At 37.8% G+C, this 23,551-nt stretch overlaps 1 protein-coding gene across 3 annotated transcripts in view; it reads right to left on the reverse strand.

The window, feature by feature from the left end:
- Positions 1–16,336: 16,336 nt before the first annotated feature.
- Positions 16,337–23,551, reverse strand: part of BCAT1 (branched chain amino acid transaminase 1) — a 107,318-nt gene continuing 100,103 nt past the window's right edge. For all 3 annotated transcript variants that reach the window (XM_055318915.1, XM_055318914.1, XM_055318916.1), the window contains exon 11: positions 16,337–22,907. In XM_055318915.1, coding sequence (XP_055174890.1) covers positions 22,866–22,907 — 42 coding nt within the window. In that variant the 3' untranslated portion in view covers positions 16,337–22,865. The remainder of the gene's footprint in view (positions 22,908–23,551) is intronic.

Genomic DNA, 23,551 nt, shown 5'->3' on the forward strand with positions numbered 1-23,551 from the left:
TATAGAAAATACTTTGTTTTTGAAATATTTACCCACAAAACTTGTGACTTATGGGCATTAGGCAAACATTCTGTGCAAGGACATACTCTTTCATTTTGCCTGGAAGTAAACAGTAATTAGGTTAACACCTAAACATAGCCTAAATTAAGTAAAAATAAACAGTACCTCCTCTTCACAATTCATCAACCACTTTATGGAAGCATTCTTTTCACCCACTTGGCCCTGCCTCTTTGTTACCTATTACTTCGTTACTCCTCTGCCTACCCTGGCATCCATTTGTTCATTCTCACCACTTGCGTGTGTTGCATGTGACACCTTCTGTGTTCCCTGGTTTACTGCTGAGAATTTCATGTGGAACATCTGTTGCTCAGATGTTCAGTTCCTTTCTGTCTTAATCACCTCTCATTCAAACCTAGAAAGAAGAGAGTTGATCTCAACTAACATGAACTTATAAAATCACATTGATAAAACTGTATCTTCTGAACTTCTCTGCTTTTCCCAAAGGAGGAAAAAATATTCACATCCATTAAACTAAAGGTCCCCATATGCAGTCCACAGGAACAATCAAATAGGTTTCAACCCCAGGGCCATAGTAGGGCTGTAAAGTCAAAATTGATAAATATAAGAAATTGGCTAAAGAAATATTCTAATATTACAAGGAAGTGAGAAAGCTCTGGAAGTTATTTGTCCAACTATACTCCTGAACTACAATAGCAAGTCCACATAATCAAAGAAGCATTCCCAAATTAATTCTACCCATTCTTAACAAGTTCAGGTAATGTTTCTCTTTCCCTAGCCTTCTTCCTCGTATAAAATTATTAGTTTCTTGGGGAAAAGACATCATTTTCTGTTTACTAGACTGTAAGAATTCTCAGGGACTTACTGTTAAGGACTAGGGCTTTAAAGATAGGAAAAGGATGTTGAGAGAAGTCACTGATTAGGAGGCGTGAAAATATACAGCAGGAGCAATATTTCTATGAATTGAGTAGAAACAAGTCAGACCTCAAAGCTAATTTAAGAGAGGAAGAAAAGGCCTACATGGCTTTTTGAACGTAAAGAAGTAATTTGTGTCTATGTCAACAACAACAAAAAAACCCTATGCAAAGTCTGATGTAAAGAATAACCCTGAGTGATTCTGGCAGCCAAAATCAATGAGGACTGCTCTAATAGCTGGATATAAGACAAGTTTTAAATGTTAAGTGAAATGGGTAGGAGTTGGAAAGTGCATTTTATCAGGAAATGTATGCTCAAGCTACTCAAGCAATGAAAATTAGATTATTTTAGAAAAGCCAAAATAAGAACAAGTTAAAGTGAAAATAACAGAGGTTCCCTGGGAAGGCCTCAAAATAAAATATTAATTTAGACTCTTATTGGAGGAAGGTACAGAAACTATACTCCATGAAATTGTTCAGCATCTTCTTCACATTGAAGAATGCAGATTTCTCTACTAAAGGAGCAATTTTGTAGGAGGACAGATTTCGTTCTTTGAAGAGAACAAAATTACCCTTTTACTTTTAAAAAGCCCAAAATATTGAGCTGTGAGATAAGGTACAGCAGTACTAAACGTGATACTTTTTAGGACCATGCTGAAAAAACAAGTTTTTAGGAGCTTACATCCAAAATCAAGCTAAACAAATCTAGTGTCACTTGAGGTGGGAAGGGGGGCAGTGTTAATTGACACTTAACGGAGAGGGGGGAACCACCTAATAACACATATGACCAACTGTCACACACCTATAACAAAGAATAAATGAGAGAAAGCACTTCAACTAAAGCCATAGAGTCAATATAAAACAGAAAAACAATGTAGTTTATATATTTTTAAAATATTTCTTTATTTTTTTATATGGAGGTATAACTGACATGGTCCATAATTTTAAAACTATAAATGACACTCTAGTAGTTTATATCTATCATCGATCTATCTATCTATGTATCTATCTGTCTATTCACACACTTTAATCAAGGTATTTAGTTTCTAAGTAACAATACACAATACAGTGTGTGTGTGTGTGGGTGGGTGGGTGTGTGTGTGTGGGTGTGTGTGCGCAAGCACGCATATGTGTAGGGAAAGCACTCAAACGCCCTCAATGAAAGGATCTAAGAGAAAGCTATAGAGCTATTTTCCTTACTTTCATCTTCCAAAGATAGATTTACCTTAAAGAGCCATATTTTTCTTAGCATAACTAGTGCTGCTGCTCTCATTTAGCAATTTATTAAAATCTTTTTTGACTTAATATAGTTGTAAGTTTTACCTTTTCCCTCTCTCAAAGTAATGTTTCATGTCCACTTACTCATAGGAAAAAGGATAATTTTATTTATCTGAAAATATTTGCCTTCAAGCTCCAATGGGTTTCAAGGTAAAGCAAGCTAAAATTTATCAAAATGGCTTTAACTTTGTGCCAGGAAAAATTTAAATCAGGGGAAAGCTAAACCAACTGGGACATTTTAAGTTGAGAAAGGTAGTTTGGAAGACTGAAATTATACTTTTTGAAGAGATATTAGATGCTATAGTTTTCTGGGTATTCTTCTGGACTAACACTGAGCTGATTCATAGAACATAGAATCTGAAGAGGATTTAGAGAGTACTTGTTTATAATTCCCCACTCTCCCCACTTTTTTTGCAAGAAGGAAAATTGTGATGGCTAAACTATCACCTAAAAAAATACCTCCCCATTCTCAGGATGTAGAAAGAGAGAAAGGGAGAAAGAAAGAGAAAAGAAAAGAAAAAGAAAAGAACAACTAATGCATCAGATAATATTATCATTGAGAACAAAGTCGTAAAAACCCATAATATATAGCTAAGGCTGATGAAAGAAACAATACTAACCAAGAGAAAAACTAAATTCAGTGGCTCAGGTTACTTGTCTGTGATTTATCTCTTCTATTTACTCCATGACTCCATGAGTGTTCAGAGCTGCTACTGGGGTGGCAGTGGGGATGGTACCTATCATAAATATCTGATCTGTAAAGCATACATTTAAAAACATATAGCATAATTTTTAAAATGGGAATAGAAATGTCTATATTTATATTAATAAAAAAAAACCTCACAGGAGCTTATTCTTATATTTGACTTTAAAAGACCTTTAAAACTTTGGTTTAATGTAACAGTTCAAAAATACCACAAGCATGTTCATGCTGGTAACTTTCTGTCAAAAATGATCAAGGAGAGAGGAGCCTGATTGACAAAAGCTCTTTAGCAAAAAAAAAAAAAAAAAAAAAAAAAAAAGCATATGTTTTTACAGTTCTCTGAAGCTGCCATAGAGCAGTTCGTTATCTGAAACTTCTAAGCAGTGTATCTTCAGTAGGTGAAAAGGCATTCCCCAAACTTTATACTTGGTACCGCTTGCATGAATTGCAAGAACTAGAAAGTAGACAATAAGGACTCCCAAGATACAGCTGTGGATGCGAACAAAGTGTTTTATAAACAGGGACATTAAACGCCTCTGCTAAAGTCAAGTCGAAAGGAAGCTGTCTAAAATTCACAAGCCATTGCTGTGCTGAGCAATAATTACTCATTCATTTCTCTTGTTGGCAATACATGGGTGACATTTAAATTCAAGGAAGCCGAATGCTCAGTAGAGCCTGTTGTTCTGTTTCATATCTGGGTAGTTCATTTTGGGAGAAAGCCTGCACATGATGTATGATTAATAATCCCTTGTTGAGAATATGTCCTGGAGAGCCGGTGACCCTCTTAGAGAAAGACTTTTTGTTTGCTGTATCTATAGGCTTAGGTCCTGGGTGAAATAATGGCCTGCTGTGGCTTATTGAGTATCTCTCCTAGAAAATTCGAGCAGACACCGCGAGTATGGCAGTGGTTAAAACTCCAAAGTGCAGACTTGTGTTAGGAGGTTTCCTAATAATCAGTTTGTCACAGACTACAGCTTAAGGACATGGAGAGCAGGGAGCTAAATTCACTTTTTTCCCCTTTCTATCACCAGAATACCTGGACCACTCCTAACAAAACTAAAGAAGAAAGTTCCCTAAGAGCATTTAATTTCCATTCCATATTCAAATTTCTCCCAACTTTTCCCAAAGGTCTTGACAGCAGGTTTTGGTTCCCAGCCAGAGTGTGATCAATCATCCCACACTGCTGTTGCTTTATCTCTAATGCCCTTATAAATCTTAAGCAACAACTCCAACACCACCCCCTTTCCTTGCTTTAATTATTCTAAACTGAAATTATTTGTATTATTATTGAGATGATCTAGAGTCACATACTACATGTAAGAAATAATATAATACGGAGAGATAGGGGATATACTTTACCCAGTTTCCTCGTTCGTAAATACTATATTAAACTACTGGAGGATTCTATCACAACCAGGTGATATTGACATTGATACAATCCACTAATCTTACTCAGATTTTCCTAGTTTAACTTGTACTTGTGTGTGTGTGTGTGTTAGCTGTGTACCCACATTCATTTTTAAATAGTAATTGCAGCTAAAAAATGTATGGAGGGCCTGCTATCTGCCTGGCACTGTCCAAAGTTCTTTGCATGTATAATCTCATTCAATACTCATTAAGCATAGTTCTCTTTTTTAAAAGATTTTATTTATTTATTTATGAGAGACACAGAGAGAGTTAGAGACATAGGCAGAGGGAGAAGCAGGGTCCCCATGGTGAGCAAGATGCAGGACTTGAACCCAGAACCCCAGGATCATGACCCAAGGCAAAGGCAGACGCTCAACGACTGAGCCACCCAGGCGTCCCATCATTAAGTATAGTCCTTATCCCCATTTACAGATGAGAATGGCTGAAAGACTCAGCAGTGGTAGAGCAGGGCCAATTTACTTGACTGTCTTGCTTCATGTCTCATTATTTCAGAGCACACAACATACACCTTATGGAACTAGACTGTGTTCCAAGGGGAACAAGGCTGGGAACACGCTTCTAAAATAGCCACACAGTCACTGTCTCTCACGGGGGATTTTTAGGACTGTGAAAGTATTCTGTATAATACTGCATGGTGGATACATGACATTAAGCACTCCTCAAACCCATAAAACCATGCAACATAGAAAGGGAACACCAAGTATAGACTTTAGCTCATAATAATGTGTTAACGTTGGTTCATCAGTTGTAACAAATGTACCACACTATTGCACTATGCTAATAATAGAAGGATGGGGAGGAAAAAGTACCTGGGAAATCTTTGGACCTTTGCTTAATTTTTCTGTAAACTCAACAGTTTTAAAAGAGAAAGTCTATTAATTTAAAATACAGGTGTTATAAAGTTCATGGCTCTTTCAGATGGACTCAACAAAGTAAGTAAAAATACTTTATTGTTGGAAATCTCCAAACTGTGGTCACTGAGCATTTATATTTCACCAGCTGCCTTACATTATCTGAAGTGGCAGGAAAATAGTGACAAAAACTCAGGCACTTAGAGGGTACCCTGGGGATGCGTGTGGCTTTTTTTCCCTTCCACATCGTCTCCTGCACCAACCTCAGCAGCTGAGCAGAACAAGGGCAGATAGAATATAGTGTCTGCAATTCCCATCCATTCCTCGCCCTGTGGAATTTGAACTTATGCTTCCTGCATTGTCACTTGAACATTAAATCTTAAATGTCAGAATATTCCTCAGGGCAGAGGGAGGACTTACCAAGATATCCCCAGATCTCTTTTCCATACTCTTTTTGGGAGCTCTGAAAGAAAATTTTGCTACTGCTTTCAAAAATATTGTTTTTATGTTCCTGTGGAAATTCACAAAGGGAATATTAGATTTAATCTTTACCACAAGCAGAAATACTTATTTCTGGTGGAAATGATATTAGACATGAGTACCATGGAAAATATTACCTAAACTTTTATACTAAGTAAGAAATTTATCCTGCACCTCAAGAGTATTGTACACATCGAGCAATCAGGAAAATTGTCAATGACTGCCCACTCTGGAACTTGTTCTTTTGACAAAAGTGTTATGCTCTTAGGCAAATTGTACCACCACACATTATCATATAAAACTGGAGAGACAAATTAATCTTAGCAGCTATTTGGAGGAAGATACCTGAACATGCCCGGCCCTCCTCCGCCCCAAATCACAATCCAATATTAACTCATAATCTGTTTCATCGTCTTTGGTAATTGTACCCTTTGAAGACAATCTATGAATATGCATATGGCCTTTAGGCACTTTAATTGCCATTTCATCCAATTAACAGATAATTAAAAATGCTTCATGTGAGTACCTTTTCCCCTCCTTTCTTTTATCACCAAAGAGTGCCCATAAGGATGAAGAGAAGGAAGCGGTCCACATCAATGGCAGGTGCCAGGCGTCTCAGAGGCAAACATGGCCAATTTCCTTCTATCTTGCTTTGTCACTTGAGCCCCTAGATTTGGAATGTAATGATCTGCTATCCTTCTTTAACTAGTCAACTAGTCCCTCTGGAACTAGTCATGAGATCTTCCCAAAGTGTCATGTGTGGCTAGAGCCATTTCCATGTAGAGCTCATGCATGGATTATTTTCACAGGAAATGGGTAAATCATATTTATGGCTAAACAGGTGGCAATATCCCTTCATAGACCCTGTAACCAACCTTTTTTGCACTCGTCAAGGGAGGAAGTGGGCATACCTAGTCTCAAGAAATAAAACCTGATTTGACAGAATAATCAAATAAATATATTTTAAGGGATTTCTTTGTTCTATAATAACCAAGAGAGACTATCTGAAACTATGATAATATACAACCCTCAAATCTCAATGACTCCATCTAGGTTGATTTCTCATTCATGCAACGTGTCCAGGGTGGGTCAGCAGGGGTCTTGCTTGCTTTGTTCTCCCAGGGACCCAGGATGACAGAGGCTGCATGCTAACCCTTGATCCCATAATCACCGAAGCAAGAAAAAGAAAGTTTGCAGTTGAGCACCACCAATTAAATGCTTCCACTTGGAAGTGACGCATGTCACTTCCACTCAGATTTTATTGGCTGAAGCAAATCACTGACCAAGTCTAACTTTAGTGGGGCAGGAAATTGCAAACTTAACAGGGGCCCAGAAGGAGGAAAACCAGAATATTTGTGAATAGTTCTAATTATTACCATACTGCTTATTCCCCGTGACTGACACATAGGAGTTTAATAATACAATGTAGCTTGAGAATTTAGCAGTGAGTGTTTCAGCTACATGTGAATGACCCTGAAGGTCTATGATAAGCTCTAGCATCATATGGAGTAGCAATGTAGCTAATGAGTTAGCTTTGTGGTTCTCCACTTATTGTTACAATCTCTGTAACTCAAGGAAGGTGATTAAAACTGAATCTCATATAAGCATACCTGGTTGTCATTTATAAGAACTTTTGTTTTAGGAACTAAAAAAGTCTTTGTCTTCCTGTCAAGCACTGGTATGTTTCCAGCTGCAAATTAGTTAGGATCTGTTGATTTTGCACAGAATCAGGTCACAACCCAAGAGCTAATATATTTTCATATTTGCCTTTAAACTCATTTTCTCCTTTGTAATCAACTTTTGAAATAATGACATATTTGTCCTTTTTATAAACCCCAGGTTTTTTTGTGAAAGAGATGGAGAATGAAATTTTTTGAAATCCAAACCAAACCAAACCCCATCACTTTGCTAGAAATAATACTTTTCCTGGAATTAGTCCTGTTGGTAGAGCCCTACATATGTGAATAAAGTACCAACAACAGGGGAAATCCGTTTGTTGCTATACGGAGAACAAAATATATTATGATTCTCAGAGCTAGCTCTTACTAGTGGGAAGGACACCTTGCTCCCCGCCTGTTTTCCATCTGCCAAAAATTCTGCTACGCGTATATACAACCTATTTATTTTATTAATAGAGATTAGGCTTGAATATAATATTTCTTGTAGGAATAACACTATGAGTTAAACTTACATTAAACACTATGTGGTGATCTTGAAGAGAGGGGACCTCCTAGGGATAGAGAAATAATTGCTATAGACGAGAGGACATCCAGAAAATTAAACTTTCATGGTAATATTTTATTTATTGAAGTTCTGAAGTGTGTGCATGAATTGATAAAGGATTCATGTCTATAATGTTTTGGAATTGGTCTATTTGTTAATTGTTTTTTTTTTAAGTAGATGATTACCTTCAGCGTCTCTCTTAACAGTCATTTTTAAACAAATAAGCTCTTAAAACAGGGAAATTAAGGAGGAGGGAAGGGATGGAAAAGACTGAGTCCTTTAATGACAGATTTCTCAGAATTGAGGAGGCTTAGAGCAAGAAGGAACTTTAGGATCCACTAGTAGAAGCCCTTCTTTTTTATTTTATTTTATTTTTATTTTTTAAAGATTTTATTTATTTATTCATGAGAGACACACAGAGAGAGGCAGGGATACAGGCAGAGGGAGAAGCAGGCTTCACGCAGGGAGCCCAATGTGGGGACTCTATCCCGGGTCTCCAGGATCCAGGCGCTAAACCCCTGAACCATCCGGGCTGCCCAGGTGGCTCAGTCGGTTGAATGTCTGACTTCAGCTTGGATCATAATCCCAGGGTCTTGGGATGAGCCCAATGTTGGGGTCCCTGCTCAGCAGTGGGGAGCCTGCTTCTCCCCCTTCCTCTGCCACTCTCCCTGCTTATGCTCTATCACTCTACCTTGCAAATAAATAAAATAGTTTTTAAAGAGAAGAAGAGTTGATCTGTTTGAAATCATGTAGTCACTGGAGCTGGTGGAAGACATGGGACTAAGAATCTCAAATCCAGAACTCCCAAACATAATCTGTGCTCAGCATTACACAACTTCCTTGAGTTTCCTTTTTGTTTAGTCACTGGTGGTGCCAAATTTCCTTTTTGTGACAAAAGAACATCTATGAGTTGGAAGTACACCTCAAAATGATATTGATTGGAAGACTGGAGGAAGTATCTTAAACAAGAATGATAATGGGCAATGATTAGGATAACCACTATGGTCAAAAATAAAAAGACACTTAAGAAACAACTGCAATTGGTTACCTCGAAGGAGGAAAGCAATGTAGTAAGATGAGCATCATATCAGGAAGTACAAAAGGAACACCACTTAAAAGGGCCATGTCCTCTCCATTGACCATATTGTTACTAACGCTCATTGTCCAGGTGCAGAGTCTAAGGGTGAAAGAAACAGAGAGTTTTCAGAGGCTTAAAAGAACAGGCACAAAAGTTCAAGAGAAAAAAATGAGATGCAAAAAGAAAATTCCTTCACCTAGAGAAGCAAGAATTGATAGCTGAATATTATATCATATGCTATATAGGGAAAGTTAGTTTTTCTTCAGTTTGTAAATGTCTGTCTGTAGATAGAACACAGAAATGTCTTTGGCATCAAAAAGGATTTAGACTTTAGAGAAAAAAATCTTAACACTTTAGACATTAGAATGATCTCCAAAAAGGGCCAGCTGCTTTTCCTGTTCTGGTGATAGTTAAAAAGGAATACATTCTTCATATCTTTGCTATTTAGAGGCAGTCCAGCCCAATCTAAGAATTGCTTCTGGTCTGCAAATATAACAAGGAACCACGTTTTTGGTGAGAGCTAAACCTAACTGACTTGATTCTCAACATCGTAATTTCAGATTCTAGGAAACCTCCACCCAGAATTGGGGAAGGATAACTCACTTGGGATCACTTGGGCCAAGTGCTGTACCTGTAGTACCTTCCAAGAACACTTGAGTCCCTCGGGTTATCAACCCAACCATCATTGACAGAGAACTTACTTTAATATAAAAGGAAGCACTTATCTAGTTTAATATTCCAAGAAACTTAAGAACAGCTGCAACTTGGCTGGGAATCTTGTTTATCTTTTTAATTGTGTATATGCCCAGAGGCTCTCCAATGGCTCTAAATATAAAGAATAAATAGTGTGCAGGAATTCAGTAATTAAGAGTCTCCTGTTGTTTCCTGTGTGGTAATTTTCACAGAGACCACCATGATAATTTACTCACTTGAGGCTGAGACAGAAAGGAAGTGCCAGGAGAAAAGTTAGAAGGAATTAGCAATTTAGGAGGCACATTTCATAATCAGACCTGCATATGCTGGGTTTTGAGCAAATTCAGGGCTACCTTGAGCATGGTGATGTAAAATCACTTTGTCAGAATGAATGTCTTTCTTTATAAAATTGATTCTGCCTTTTAAATGAATCTTGTTTCTAAACCCGCAATGATTTCTTGGTAGTAGCTCCGTTTGATGTGGCTCTGTTCATTGAGAAGTGTTTAGATCGGGGCTTTCAACTTTGAACGTGCAGATGAACCATTTTGTTAAAACACAGATTCTGCTTCAGTAGGTCTTGTTCAGGGGCCTGAGATGCTGCATTGCTAACAAGAGCCTAGGAAATGCCAATGCTGCTGGTCTAGTAATGACACTTTGGGTAGCAAGGCTTTAGATAACTTCTAAACTCATCTGGCAGCTGCTATTTTAGATTTTACAAGACACTGTCTGAAAAAATTAAATTAAATTAGATTAAATTAAGCCCAGGCTACAGGAAGCTAGGATGATTTTCAATGCTAAATGGTTATGTCTCTTCAGGGCAAGAAGGGAACTTTTGCAAGTTGAGACCTCAAGAGCAAGCTGACAGACAAAGCAGTGCCAGGCAAGCCTCTACTCTGTGGAGGAAGTAGGGAACAGTCCAAATCACCATGCCCAAGGGGGTATGGCAAGCTCAGGTCTAATCAAGGCCATTTTTAATAACAAAGAATCTGGTTGATGGGGTCCACCAATAACCAGTATTGAGCCAGGCAGCAATGATTTTGTTCCAAAAGTGTCAATCTCTATCTAAACTGGATTCGTCGGCTATAGGATGGGAAGAGACAAAGTCGAGGCTTGAGAAGGTGTCTGGCCTGGTCAAAAAAGGCTGAGACTGTGAGCAGGGTGACCACCACAGAGAACTATCCAGTTAAACAGGATTAATGGACGTGCAGGTTGAGAGTTAGGAAGAAAGTTGGATGGCATCAGGGGACTCCTCCAAGAGGCACCAGACGCTGGAACTAGAGTAGCAAAGCTAATTTCATGCCTCTGAACCTCAGCTGTTAATGCACTATTAGACCTATTCCTTTTTTTTTTTTTAATTTTTATTTATTTACGATAGTCACAGAGAGACAGAGAGAGAGAGAGAGAGAGGCAGAGACACAGGCAGATGGAGAAACAGGCTCCATGCACCGGGAGCCCGACGTGGGATTCGATCCCGGGTCTCCAGGATCGTGCCCTGGGCCAAAGGCAGGCGCTAAACCGCTGCGCCACCCAGGGATCCCTATTAGACCTATTCCTAATGAACTCAGGAATTGTGTGAGATTTAGCCTTCAGCCAAGAAGTCTTCGATATTTGGAGCAAAGTGGTACTTTGAGAAAGGAAGGTGTGAAGCTGCCTACTGGATGCTAGGCACTAGGCAAGGTGCTTAGTACATACTACTTATATATGATTAAAGATTTTTTTCTCTGGGAATGTAGAATTGAGTGAGTTGTAATCCTTTGAAGAGTTACTAGTCAAGTGGGAGAGGCAAACATTGGCATAAATAATTACAAGTTCTCATAGCCACCTAGATGAAAGGGGAGGCTTAAGTGCAGAACTATCTGTGGCCTTCACACACTTGACTAAAGACTAACCATTTCAGTGATTAGCAAAAATAATTGTCAAATAGTATTAGGAGGAGGAGGATTATTGCCATTAAAGAAAGTTTGCATTAGACTTGGGGGTTGGGGATACTCTTTGCAAAAAATGCAAACATTGGGACACCTGGGTGGCTCAGTGGTTGGGCATCTGCCTTTGGCTCAGGGCATGATCCAGGGGTCCAGGGATTGAGTCCCACATCAGGCTTTACACAGGGAGATTGCTTCTCCCTCTGCCTATGTCTCTGCCTCTCTCTCTGTGTGTCTTTTATGAATAAATAAATAAAATCTTTAAAAAATACAAACAGGGCAGCCCAGGTGGCTCAGCAGTTTAACACTGCCTTCAGCCCAGGGCCTGATCCTGGAGACCCGGGATCGAGTCCCAAGTTGGGCTCCCTGCATGGAGTCTGCTTCTCCCTCCGCCTGGGTCTCTGCCTCTCTGTGTGTGTCTTTCATGAATAAATAAATAAAAATCTTTTCAAAATAAATAAATAAATAAAAAATAAATAAACAAACATTAACCTCATGATTATGACACAAGCAAGCCCAAGAAAAATATTGTCCCTTCTCATACAAAACATGAAATCGTCTTCTCCTCTGTGAGAACAACCAAACTGGTGGGGACCTATTCAGGATGATCTCTGTCCCCATTACTTAACCTCATTTGGCTTCCTACTGCCTTTTAAATTGCCTTGTCAAATCTCATTGGAGAAGCAGATCGATTTATTCTCTTTATTCAGGAATTTACAGAAACTGTCTTGCAAAATAGAACTTTAATATATTGGGAAGATAGGTAAATAAAAGTCTGAGCGACTATAAAAGATGATTCTTAAGTGTGGTAGTGAAAGTATCAGTGAGTAGGAGGTTGAACCTGGTTGCCTGCTGTGTGAAGTCAGCAGGGTCCAGATAGATGACTCTTGTGATGATCGCTGTAGCCACACATCTAGTAAATCTATGAAGCTAATTTTTGTCATCATTAGGCTATTTACCTGTCAGAATAGTCACATCCCTCAGTTATACCAGAGAGGGAGTTCTTTCCATCTACTGGCCACACTGCATTTTCAGGGCATAGGTTGAGGCCAGAAACACTAACAATATTTTATGCAGGATTGGTGGCCCAGCACTCAAATACTTCCCTCACTGGTATCTGAAACTTCACTTCTGGTATCTGCCTTCATTTAGTTGGTTGGGGTTGTGCAACATTTCTTGTCCAAAAATTCTTACTTTCTACTAAGTACTATTTGCAATTCGAGCGGGCTACTGTTGATGCCTTACACAATTAATTTTCTGAATGCTAGGCATGCCTTAAAAACCAGAGTCAAAGGGAGTTATACAATACATGATTTGCTCTCTTAAAAGAGGAAACTTCTAGGGGTGCCTGGGTGGCTCACTCAGTTAAGCATCAGGCTTTGGCTTAGGTCATGATCTCGGGGTTCCTGGGATCGAGCCCCCAGTGGGACTCCTCCTTGAGGGGAGAGTCTACTGTCTCTCTACCCCTCTGCCCACTCATACTCTCTTTTGCTCTTCCTCCCTCAAATAAATGAATGAAAGAAAAAAAAAGAGGAAACTATGTTTGGAATGTTAAGAATCTTACTTGTTTTTGCATTACTCAGGATTCTGTAGAGAATCAGAACCAATATATATAGAACCTATATAATATATATGTATAACTTATATAATATAGATGTATAATATGCATATATATATATTATTTTTTTTTTAAAGAAATTGTAAGGTCTAGCAAGTCCAAAATCTGTAGGACAAGCTGACAGGCAGAAAACTCAGGTAAGCAGTCAAAGTTTGAATCCTGAGTCTTAAATCAGCATGGCAGGCCAGTCAGCCTGGTGACTCAGGCATGGTTTCTATGTTGCAGTCTCTTAAGACTGGATTCCTTTTTCTTTGGGAAACCTATGTGTTTGCTTGTAAGACCTTCAACTGGATCAGGCCCACCCACACTGTGGAGAGCAATCTACTTTACTCAAATGTTACCAATTTAAATGTTAATCACATCTAAAAAATAGCTTCTGCACAGCAACATCTGGGCTGGTGTTTGGCCAAATAACCAGATACGATCGCCTAGTCAAGTTGACACATACAATTAACCATCATGGTCATATTCATGTAGAACATGGAACTAAGCTTATATTTCTAAAAACTCAAGCCACCTAAATACTTCTCAATGGTTTTAATCAATCATTGCTTAGTCTAGCACTGTATTTTACCTCCAGGATTGACTGGATCACACATTTCTTCCCCTAAGCAGCCTGGGGAACTTAGATTATGCCTCTTGTCCTGTGCCACTGGTCCAGATCTAGGAACTTTCACCACATCTACCAGGCATGGAAGGAGCAACTGAGCACTGCAGCTTCTTTGTACATTTTTGTGAAGTATCTATTAGCTCCTGTCTTTGGATTCATTCATTTATTTTTTAATGAAATTCCATTAGCTCACACTTTACACATGAATTATTATAAACTCTTTACAATAGTAATTCATTAATCCTTATAATCCATGAGGCAGATACTGCTATGATTTCCACTCTTTTCATGAATTTAAGTAACTGGTTTACTTAAAATCACAGGATCAATTGATGCCCCTTAACCACTGTCTTAATTATTTGGCAACGTGCATATTAAGAGGTTTTGTTACATCCAGCCTTGGCTTGAAAGAAACCAAAGATTAAAAGTATCTACTGGGATCCCTGGGTGGCGCAGCGGTTTGGCTCCTGCCTTTGGCCCAGGGCGCGATCCTGGAGATCCGGGATCGAATCCCACGTCGGGCTCCCGGTGCATGGAGCCTGCTTCTCCCTCTGCCTGTGTCTCTGCCTCTCTCTCTCTCTCTCTCTCTCTCTGTGACTATCATAAAAAAAAAATTTAAAAGTATCTACCACCTATTTATCACTATCATGAATATTGAGAAATGTTTGCTAGATTATTGTAGCTATCTTCAAAACAAATGCAGTTTAGGGGAATCTGGGTGGCTCTGTCCCTTGAGCATCCAACTCTGGGCTTCAGCTCAGATGATCCCAAGGTGCTGGGATTGAACCCTGTCAGGCTCTGTGCTCAGTGGGGAGTCTACTTGAGATTCTCTCCCTTTCCCCTGCCCCCACTCAAGTTTTCTCTTGCTCTCTTTCTCTCTCAAATAAATAAATCTTTAAAAATAAAAAACAAATGCAGTTTAATTGCCTCTTTTCAATTTAATCAATAGAGCTTAAAAATAGCTACACTGCACTTAAGATATTTTCTGCTTGAATTTTGGAACCCTAAAATTTTTTTCATTAGTTACTCTCATAGATTTTTCAAAAATCCTATTAACAGTGACTATGGAGACTAAGTGACTTTGGAGAAAATGACCATGGATTTCAGTCAACATTGTCCCTGCGGCATACAGACATTGCTAGAGAATAAGCCCAGTGATTGTTCTCCATGCACATAAGAAGCGTCTACATCTTGGTTGTGGGTTTTTTGGTTACAAGAATGTGATCCTGCAAGTCATTATCATTATAAATAAAGTCAGGCTACAAAAGAACATTTCATCTAAAGATAAGTTATCATGGTGGAAGGCCATGTTGTGGAATCAGATTCTTGGTTTTAAAAATATGCTTACGATCAAATTCAATCAGCTTAGCAAAAAAAATAAAGATGGAAAATTCCTCATTCCTCCCAGCCCTTTTTTTTTTTGCTTGCTAGTAGACTGATGTAGAAGAGACACTTTCTCCCCTGAAGGAGACTGCTGTCTCAACTGATAAATCATATAAGCTTCAGTGAATGTATGTCATCACCCTCAAGAATGACAGGTCTATCTTTGTCACTCTTGTGGGATTTGATCATTGATGTTGTAAGAGAACTTGACTAATAACCTTCACCTGGACCTTCCAAACTCTGCACATAACTCCTCAATAAAGATCTTGATAAAGGCTAATATTTTCACAGGTTGACAGGGTTGGGAGAAGAGGGTCACTGAGCACTTTGACACTTTTAAGTCAGTTTATAGTAACTTGAAAAACCTTAGGTTTTGCTGTACTTGGCAATCATTGGGACAAATCACAAGAAAATGAGTATATGTGACCCTCAATGCATTCGGCTTCATCTTCTCAGATATGTGCACATGAGGGCAGTTTATACAAGGTCTGGTTTGACTAAAAGGACACATCATTGATGTGAGTTTCTATGGAATGCCTTTCACTTTATACTGTGTTTTAATTCTAAAGCTAGTTAGCTACATACGGGTGTGCAGTATATGTGATATAGATCCACTATGACAGTTACTAGGAAGAAGCAATCTATTCCCCTTATTCTGTGCAAAATTTAAAACAAAACTGAATTTGAGGTATCTAGGTGGCTCAGTCAGTTAAGCCTTTGGCTCAGTTCATGATCTCAGAGTCCTTGAGATCATGCAGGAAGTCTACTTTTCCTTCTCCCTTTGCCCCTCCCCACAAGTCATTCTCTCTAGTAAATAAATACAATCTTAAAAAAAAAAATAGACAAAGCTAAGTTTTACTAAAGACAGATCCGTACTCAGAGGAAAGGACAATTCTTAAAAGCCCACTTATTTCTATCCCAATGTCTTAAAATAGATTTAGATTCTACACAGGTGTATGGTTTCAGGTCTTTCTGGTGTGTTCAATTCTTTTCCCACTCTCAATGTCATTTTGGTTTAAAAATACAGTACATTTACATCCTATGACCAAAAGCCTTGGAACATCACAAAAGTGGTAATGAAGCATTCTATTTCATGCATCCAACAAATGCCGATTTCAAGAGACTACACAAACAGGATTCATTTAAGTTGTTTTATTGATGACCGAAACAAGTGCATAAAGATTTGATGAGGAATCCGCAAACAATAAAGAATGTGTCCACTGCCAGCAAAATACAATTATTCCAGGTCCTTTAGATGCTACAATTATAGAGTTCTTTCACACCAGATGGTTCATATGTGACAAAGCCATTTTAGGATGTTTAATTGTGCTTCTACAAAACCTTCAAAGAGTGAGGTAGTTTCCTTTACCCACGTTCTTCTCCACATTTCCATTACATTTTCAATAAGCTTAAATCCTTTAACGTAACCTTTAAATAATTTTTCCTGAAAGCCAAGTCTTATTTACAAAGTCTTTCTCTCGATCTGATTTTTCTTAAAGAGAATTTCAAGAATTACTACACAACTAGAAAAATTTGAGACAATCAATGGGCTGGGCTTTTTCATTGAAATAGATTTAGGTGAAAGAGAACACATTCTAAAACTCCATAGTTAAGCTGATATTCTCCTGTTTTTATCTATAAACTCTGATTTAAAAACTACTTCCTCAAACTACTTATTTTCTCTCAGCCACCATGACCAAGTAAGTGCAAATTCTTCATCACAGTGGGTTAGGCTCTGTTTATTAGCTTCTCAAGTCCACTACAGAATCCTCATTCATTCTCAGAAGTCACCAGGGAAACATCTGCAGAATTTATAGATATGTATAGATTAGCTATCTTATTTTTAAGACCTCAAAATCCACTTACAGCCATCCACTGGAGAGAATTCTTGCAGTCTTCAAAAAGTTATCAATGAAGTAAAAATTGAGGCAGATTATTTGCATTCCTTTGTTAGCCCTGAGAAAGACTTTAATAACCACTGTGAAATCAACTTGGGGAAACTGCAGCATGATTTTAGTTAAAAACTAACTGTCCACATTCAATGAATTTCCAAGTCAGTTGACCTTCACCAAAGAAAAGGAGACAGTGGTCAATTGTATTTCTAAGGCGAGTTGCGGTGGGGGTGGGGGCAGGGCAAAAGTCACAATCTACTCCTTGTCACTTATTTTTTCAGCCTTAAGAAGCTTCACAAATCTTGAATGGTTGATGACACAATAGATCTTACAGACTACACAATTACAGAAGTCTTACCTAGATTTGTAGTGGTTTCCACATAACAAGACCATCAGATTATTATCTCAAGATCAACGCATAATCTTAATATCTGATTAACTGGCCACTACACTTAGCCCCTTCCTAATTGGCACTGTTTGTATTTGGTACCTGTGTGGAAGCTGAAGATGCCACGACCTGACAAAATAAGGAAAAGGCTCCTCTGGGCAACACAGAACCAAGTCTGATTTGTTCTATTCCTTCCCCTACCTTGTTTTTTTCTGACATCTCTAATTAAAAGTTTCTTCCCCCCATAAGAATAATGGGTAACAAGGAACCCAGCCACTGTGAAGTGGATGTGCAGCGAAATCTGTCAATGAAACTACATTTCAATTCATTCTCATACCACAGCCTATTGTCAGCTCTTATCATCCCAGCAGTGGAGTAAGTTGAACATCATACAACCCAAGATTCAGGCCTTATTAACAGGGTCTACAGTGGCATGAAAAATACAGCTCCAGACAGAAGTCACTTGCTTGACTTCAGTAATTGTGTCCAGAAGATTTTAAAAACAGCTTCATTTTCTAATACTGAATTTCATGCTTTTATCATTCACTAAAGCAAATATGTTTACTTATATCTGACCCCAGGGAATTATTAATCCACAAATGCTATTATATCTTGTTAACTTTTTAAAAATTATGTCCCCCAAATTAATATGAGAAGTCTTTTCATACACTGTGTATGCTGAAGAGAAAAATCACCTTGTCCTACCTTTGAATTTTTGAAGTATGTTTTGGCAATGGTGAATAGGACTCTCTTTGCAATACTTTTAAATTTAAATTCAGTTAATTAACACATAATGTATTAGTTTCACATAATGTATTAGTTTCAGAGGTGGAGGTCAGTGATTCACCAGTCTTATATAGTACCCAGTGGTCATTACATCATGTGCCCTCCTTAATGTCTTTGCAGTGCTTTAAATGGCCTTGCAAAACCTCAAACCATGAAAAATCATTGATTTATTAGTCTTCCACCTGTAAGTTTGAGTAGGTGGATCCATCACTTTCAAGCAAACACTCCCAACGCTTTGATTCATGATAGATATTTTCCAGAAAAAATGCATCCTAGGAACATTTTATTTCAATATCTGACTTTGAGATTAAGATCAGCAGCAAAGATGCTGTAATCTAATGTGGATCTTTCATTAGATGAACCATGACAAGTTAACACTGCTCCAAAGAATGCAGTTAATAAATATACTAGGTAGGTTGGCAATAAGTGATAAACCAAGAGTGCTGATGTGAGGAAAGCAAGATCCCTTGTTTAGGTACAATTACATCGAGCAATAAAACTGATAAGATGAAGAATTTTAACCTGTGGTGTCTAATGCAGGCTTCCCTTAACTTCAGGAGCTCAGACACTGCATGTCACGTAGGTGGTGCTATGCTGGGCTTTCTTGCTGCTACCATCTGTGACCTTTTTTTTTATGGTAATATTTTGAGAAAAGAATGGAGGGAATTCACACCACATATCAGCTGAATAACCTCTAAATACTAACCCTCACGGAGTAGTTTTGCCCCAGAAGGAAGGAATAGAAGAGGGGACAAATTTCCTTTAAAAAATGAGATGAAAATGCTCATTGTGATTTCTTGATAAGAGATGTGTTCAGCCTGTCATCTCCTTACTAGCTAACTGCATTGAATAGTTTTACCCAAAAATTTTAGTAGGGTAAAAACTCCATCAGTATGTCTTTTCTAAAACTAACTTCCTAATCCCTACTGCTAGTTACATTAGATATAAATTTGTGGGTACTCAATATTCATCAAATTAATTGACCAAATGAACTATAATCTCTATGATCTTTGTCATAGCTACTGCTTACTGAAAAGCTGCTACTCTGTGTCTCCTTTTGGGGAAGATATCTGGAAAAGATGTGAGCAAACCCTAATTGTTTTGGTAAGGCAAAGTGACAGGTGTTATGAAGTGTCCACTAAAATCATTTGTGAGCATTACTATTTATAACATAAGTTTCTGCATATTCACATGAGAAGAAATCCACATGACAAAATTCTTGGATCACATTTAGCATCAGAACATTAAATAGGGGATCCTTACAATGTCTCTCTAACCTCTAAGCCCTTTGCTTTGGTCCATCTCATGAATACTGATTGCCCTAAATATTTTAGAAAATATAAAGTGAACAAGTGTTGTCATTTTCTGCTTAAAATACATTTTCCCAATCATACCGGTAAACTGAAAATATACTTTTAAAAAGGAACCTTTTAAGGAGAAAGAATCCAGTGACTGAGCCCTGAGTGGGAATTTTATTCTGGCAGCTGATGCTGTTAACACAAACTCCCTAAAGTGGAGCTGATGCTACCTTCCTAATGAAAAGCCTCCTACAACTCTTTTGATCAAGATAGGCTCATTGACTCCAGTGTTCAAGAGTGCTGACGGGAGGAAAGCAAGATCCCTTGTTTAGGTACAATTACATCGAGCAATAAAACCAATACAATGAAGAGTTTTAACCTGTGGGGTCTAACGTAGGCCTCCCTTAACTTCAGGAGCGTGGACACTGCATGTCACATAGGTGGTGCTATGCTGGGCTTTCTTGCTGCTACCATCTGTGACCTTTTTATTTACTGATTTTAATATTTTGAGAAAAGAATAGAGGGTAGGAAAAAGTAGAAAAAAACGTGATTCCCTTACAAGTTTTATTTCTCTTTCCCTTTTACTTCTCTTTTGTACTTTTGAAAGCAAAGGTGAAAACAAGTATTAGTGCATTCATCCTGCCAGATGCCAAGTCCTAGACAGCAGGGTGCACACTCCTGCACTTGAGGCTTCTTTGGGAGTATCATGATGCAAATCCTTAATAAATGACTGTAACAAAGACAACTTCTAATAGCAAATATCTTTAGGAAACACCCAAGTTTTGTTTATATCTGAACACTTCATTTTAAAATCCTGGTTTCTGCCCATGTGTTTAGAAAAAAGCTGACAAACTTGGTCTGAAATGTAAAAACTGAAAAAAAGTGGGAGGAAGGGAACATGCAAAATAAGTTAATCATTATCATTCTAAGTGCCACCAGTTCTGTTTATATTCATGCACATGTGAATTGTTGAATCTCATTTGATCAACCCAATTAAACATTAAATAATTGCAGCCAATTATGCAAATATCAGCAACAATATTAATTTGTTGATCTTTTTGAGCAGATTAGCCTCACATGTTCCTAATGCTAGACTATCTTGCGCCATAAATGATCAATTAGTGTTAGGATAACTAAGTCTTGAAGAATGGATAATTGCCTAGTTATAATGTGTCACTCTTGCTGTATTAATCCACTGCAATTAAACAAATAGTGCACAAGGAAAAAAGATGTGCAGATGTTCCTTTTAAATCTATTTAACAAGTTAGTGTCAAGGTCAATTTTCTGTCTTATTACTTAAAAGAGAATGGCAGATTGTGTTCTCTGTTTTAGGAGACCTCCAGTTTTTTAAAATGTATATCCTTAGTTTTCACTCCATCTGGTAGAAAGGGCTTAAAATGCTCTTAAGGTTTGATGAAAGAAATCATAGAGACATAATGTCAAGACATATTGTTCTCTAACTTTTACAACGGACATGTGTTGCCATACTAAATTTAGAGATGCAAAGTATAAAATGTATTTATGGCAAACAAATGATTTCCGTTTCTCATAGAAATGTGAGTCTAGTTATTAAGTGCTACTTGACAAGTTAGAATTACCTTTAAGTCTTTTCTAGGCCACTATATTAAAAACGAGGTCACAGGATTTAGCCAGGGCAAATGCATATCCTTAGAATACTACTAGGTGAACATATGTAGAGGACAGTTAAAGCACCTGAGGCTTGAAAAGAATACTCTTCCAAGACTTCAGATCACCAATTAAAAGCCCCCTAAAAGATATTTTTACAATTCCCTTTCATCTTGTACTTCCCTAATTTCCATCTTACCATTCCTACCTAAAAGGACCCTATGGCCAAAAGTCTTGGAAAAGAATCAAAGCCCCATTTGCTATGTGCTGCTAAATGCCTTAAGGAAATTTTTCTAACACATCAAACTTTTAGAGTGTTTTTTTTTTCTCTCCTTGCTCTGAAAAGAGAATGAAATATGATCAGCAAGATGAAAGTTACTAGAACTGAGGGAAACCAAAATATAATGTCTGAATGTTGACCTTCCAAGGGTAAATGTTTTCTAGCAAGATCTGACTTTACCCTAGATAAACCAGGATTCAATTTTAACTCACAGCTCCTAAATGAGGAAAATAACATCTAGAATTGCTCTCCCTGTACCCTAACAATGTGATCATCCAATCTCCATTCAACAGAAATGAACACCTCACAAGCAAAGAAATACCTCTTTGCTTTCTACCAAAAAAGCTAGATAGGAGGATTTATTTTGTATTTAATACTTAACAAATGTCATTTCCATTTGGTTGGTATGATATCATGACCTCTCTAGAGCTGTTATTTCAATTCCAAGACAGTCTTCAAAAACAAAATAATCCCTCCAACAAGCTATGACTTCGAGTATCTCTAATGACTTAACAGTCCCTGGAAAATAAAGACAATATGAGGTAAATGTACACAATATCAGAATCAACCACAAATTCTAATTAAGAAGTTTCATAATATAGAAACAAAGGTGGTACACTTCTATAGAAGCTAAATGTCCAATTCATTATTTAATAAGTATCTATTATGTGCAAGGTAGGGGGATACAAAGATCTCTAAGGCACGAGATCCTCAGTCTTGTATTGGAGACTGACAAATAGCCAATTACAATACAATGCAGAAAGGACAATGGTAGAAACATGCACAGGTCTTGCTGATGTACAAGGAGAGCCCATCACAGACTGTGACATCAGGAAGAAGAGAGAGATTTACCTTAAGATGGACATGGCAGGGGTAGGGGGTGGGAGTTAGGGTGTGGGTTGCAAAACAAATGTGATGGGAGGAAAATCAGCTTTTCAAAGTCTTGATTATAAAAATCCAAAACAAAACCAACCATTTTCTGAAGATGAAGATACATAACAGGAAATGTCACCTACTAAATTTACTGAGATCAGTTTTCAAACACAAAGAAACTCATTTGGTTGAGGAGCAGAACATAACTTACGCTAAGGAACAAACATTTTTGTATCTGAGTAAAGTATTGAGGGAGGCACTATGATTATTGAGGAATATTCTATGCTGTATGGCTTACATGATCATCTTTCCAAGAGAAGGTAAAGTAAGTTTCTACTACTAGGTTTACAAAATACCACTTGATTGCAATTCATTTTCTCTGGCAGGAGGAAAAAAATCACCCTGGAAACACTGATAATACAAACTACATCACACACAACTAAAAATAGAGAGCTAAATAAATCTATCGTAATTCAGCTGCAAGTGTCTCAATCGCACACAGATGATATCCCGTATTTTCCATTCAGGACACTATGATTGTCCAGTCGCTCTCTTCTCTTCCATACTACAACAAAAGCAAGAAAACATGTTTAAGTGTAAAAGCTGACAGTGCAGAAATCACTTAGAAACTTGGTAACACAACTAATATTATACAAAAGATATGTTCCTGTTTTGAACATTAAAAGCATATTCACATTAAAAATTTAGAGAGAAACAATCAAATACCTGGAAAGAATCACACATTTTATAATTGTGTTCAAATTTATAGCTGGTATAGTCTCTAAGTAATGTCTTTTTTTTTAATTTTTTTTAAATTTATTTTTATTTTTTTTTTATTTATGATAGTCACAGAGAGAGAGAAAGAGGCAGAGACACAGGCAGAGGGAGAAGCAGGCTCCATGCACCGGGAGCCTGATGTGGGACTCGATCCTGGGTCTCCAGGATCGCGCCCTGGGCCAAAGGCAGGAGCTAAACTGCTGCGCCACCCAGGGATCCCTAAGTAATGTCTTTTTATTACTATTCTGTATTTAGCTTCTGCTTTCCAAATAAAGTAAGTTATATTTAGTTATTGTCATCTGTACTCTACAGAAGTGATGTTTAAAGTTTATCCCCTGGACCAGGAGCATCAGCATTACCAGGCAACTTGTTTGAAATGCAAATTCTCAAGCCCTAGCTCAGACTTCACTGAATCAGAAAACTCTGGGGATA

The sequence above is a fragment of the Nyctereutes procyonoides genome, unplaced genomic scaffold, assembly GCF_905146905.1.
Source record: "Nyctereutes procyonoides isolate TBG_1078 unplaced genomic scaffold, NYPRO_anot_genome, whole genome shotgun sequence".
Lineage (NCBI taxonomy): Eukaryota > Metazoa > Chordata > Mammalia > Carnivora > Canidae > Nyctereutes > Nyctereutes procyonoides.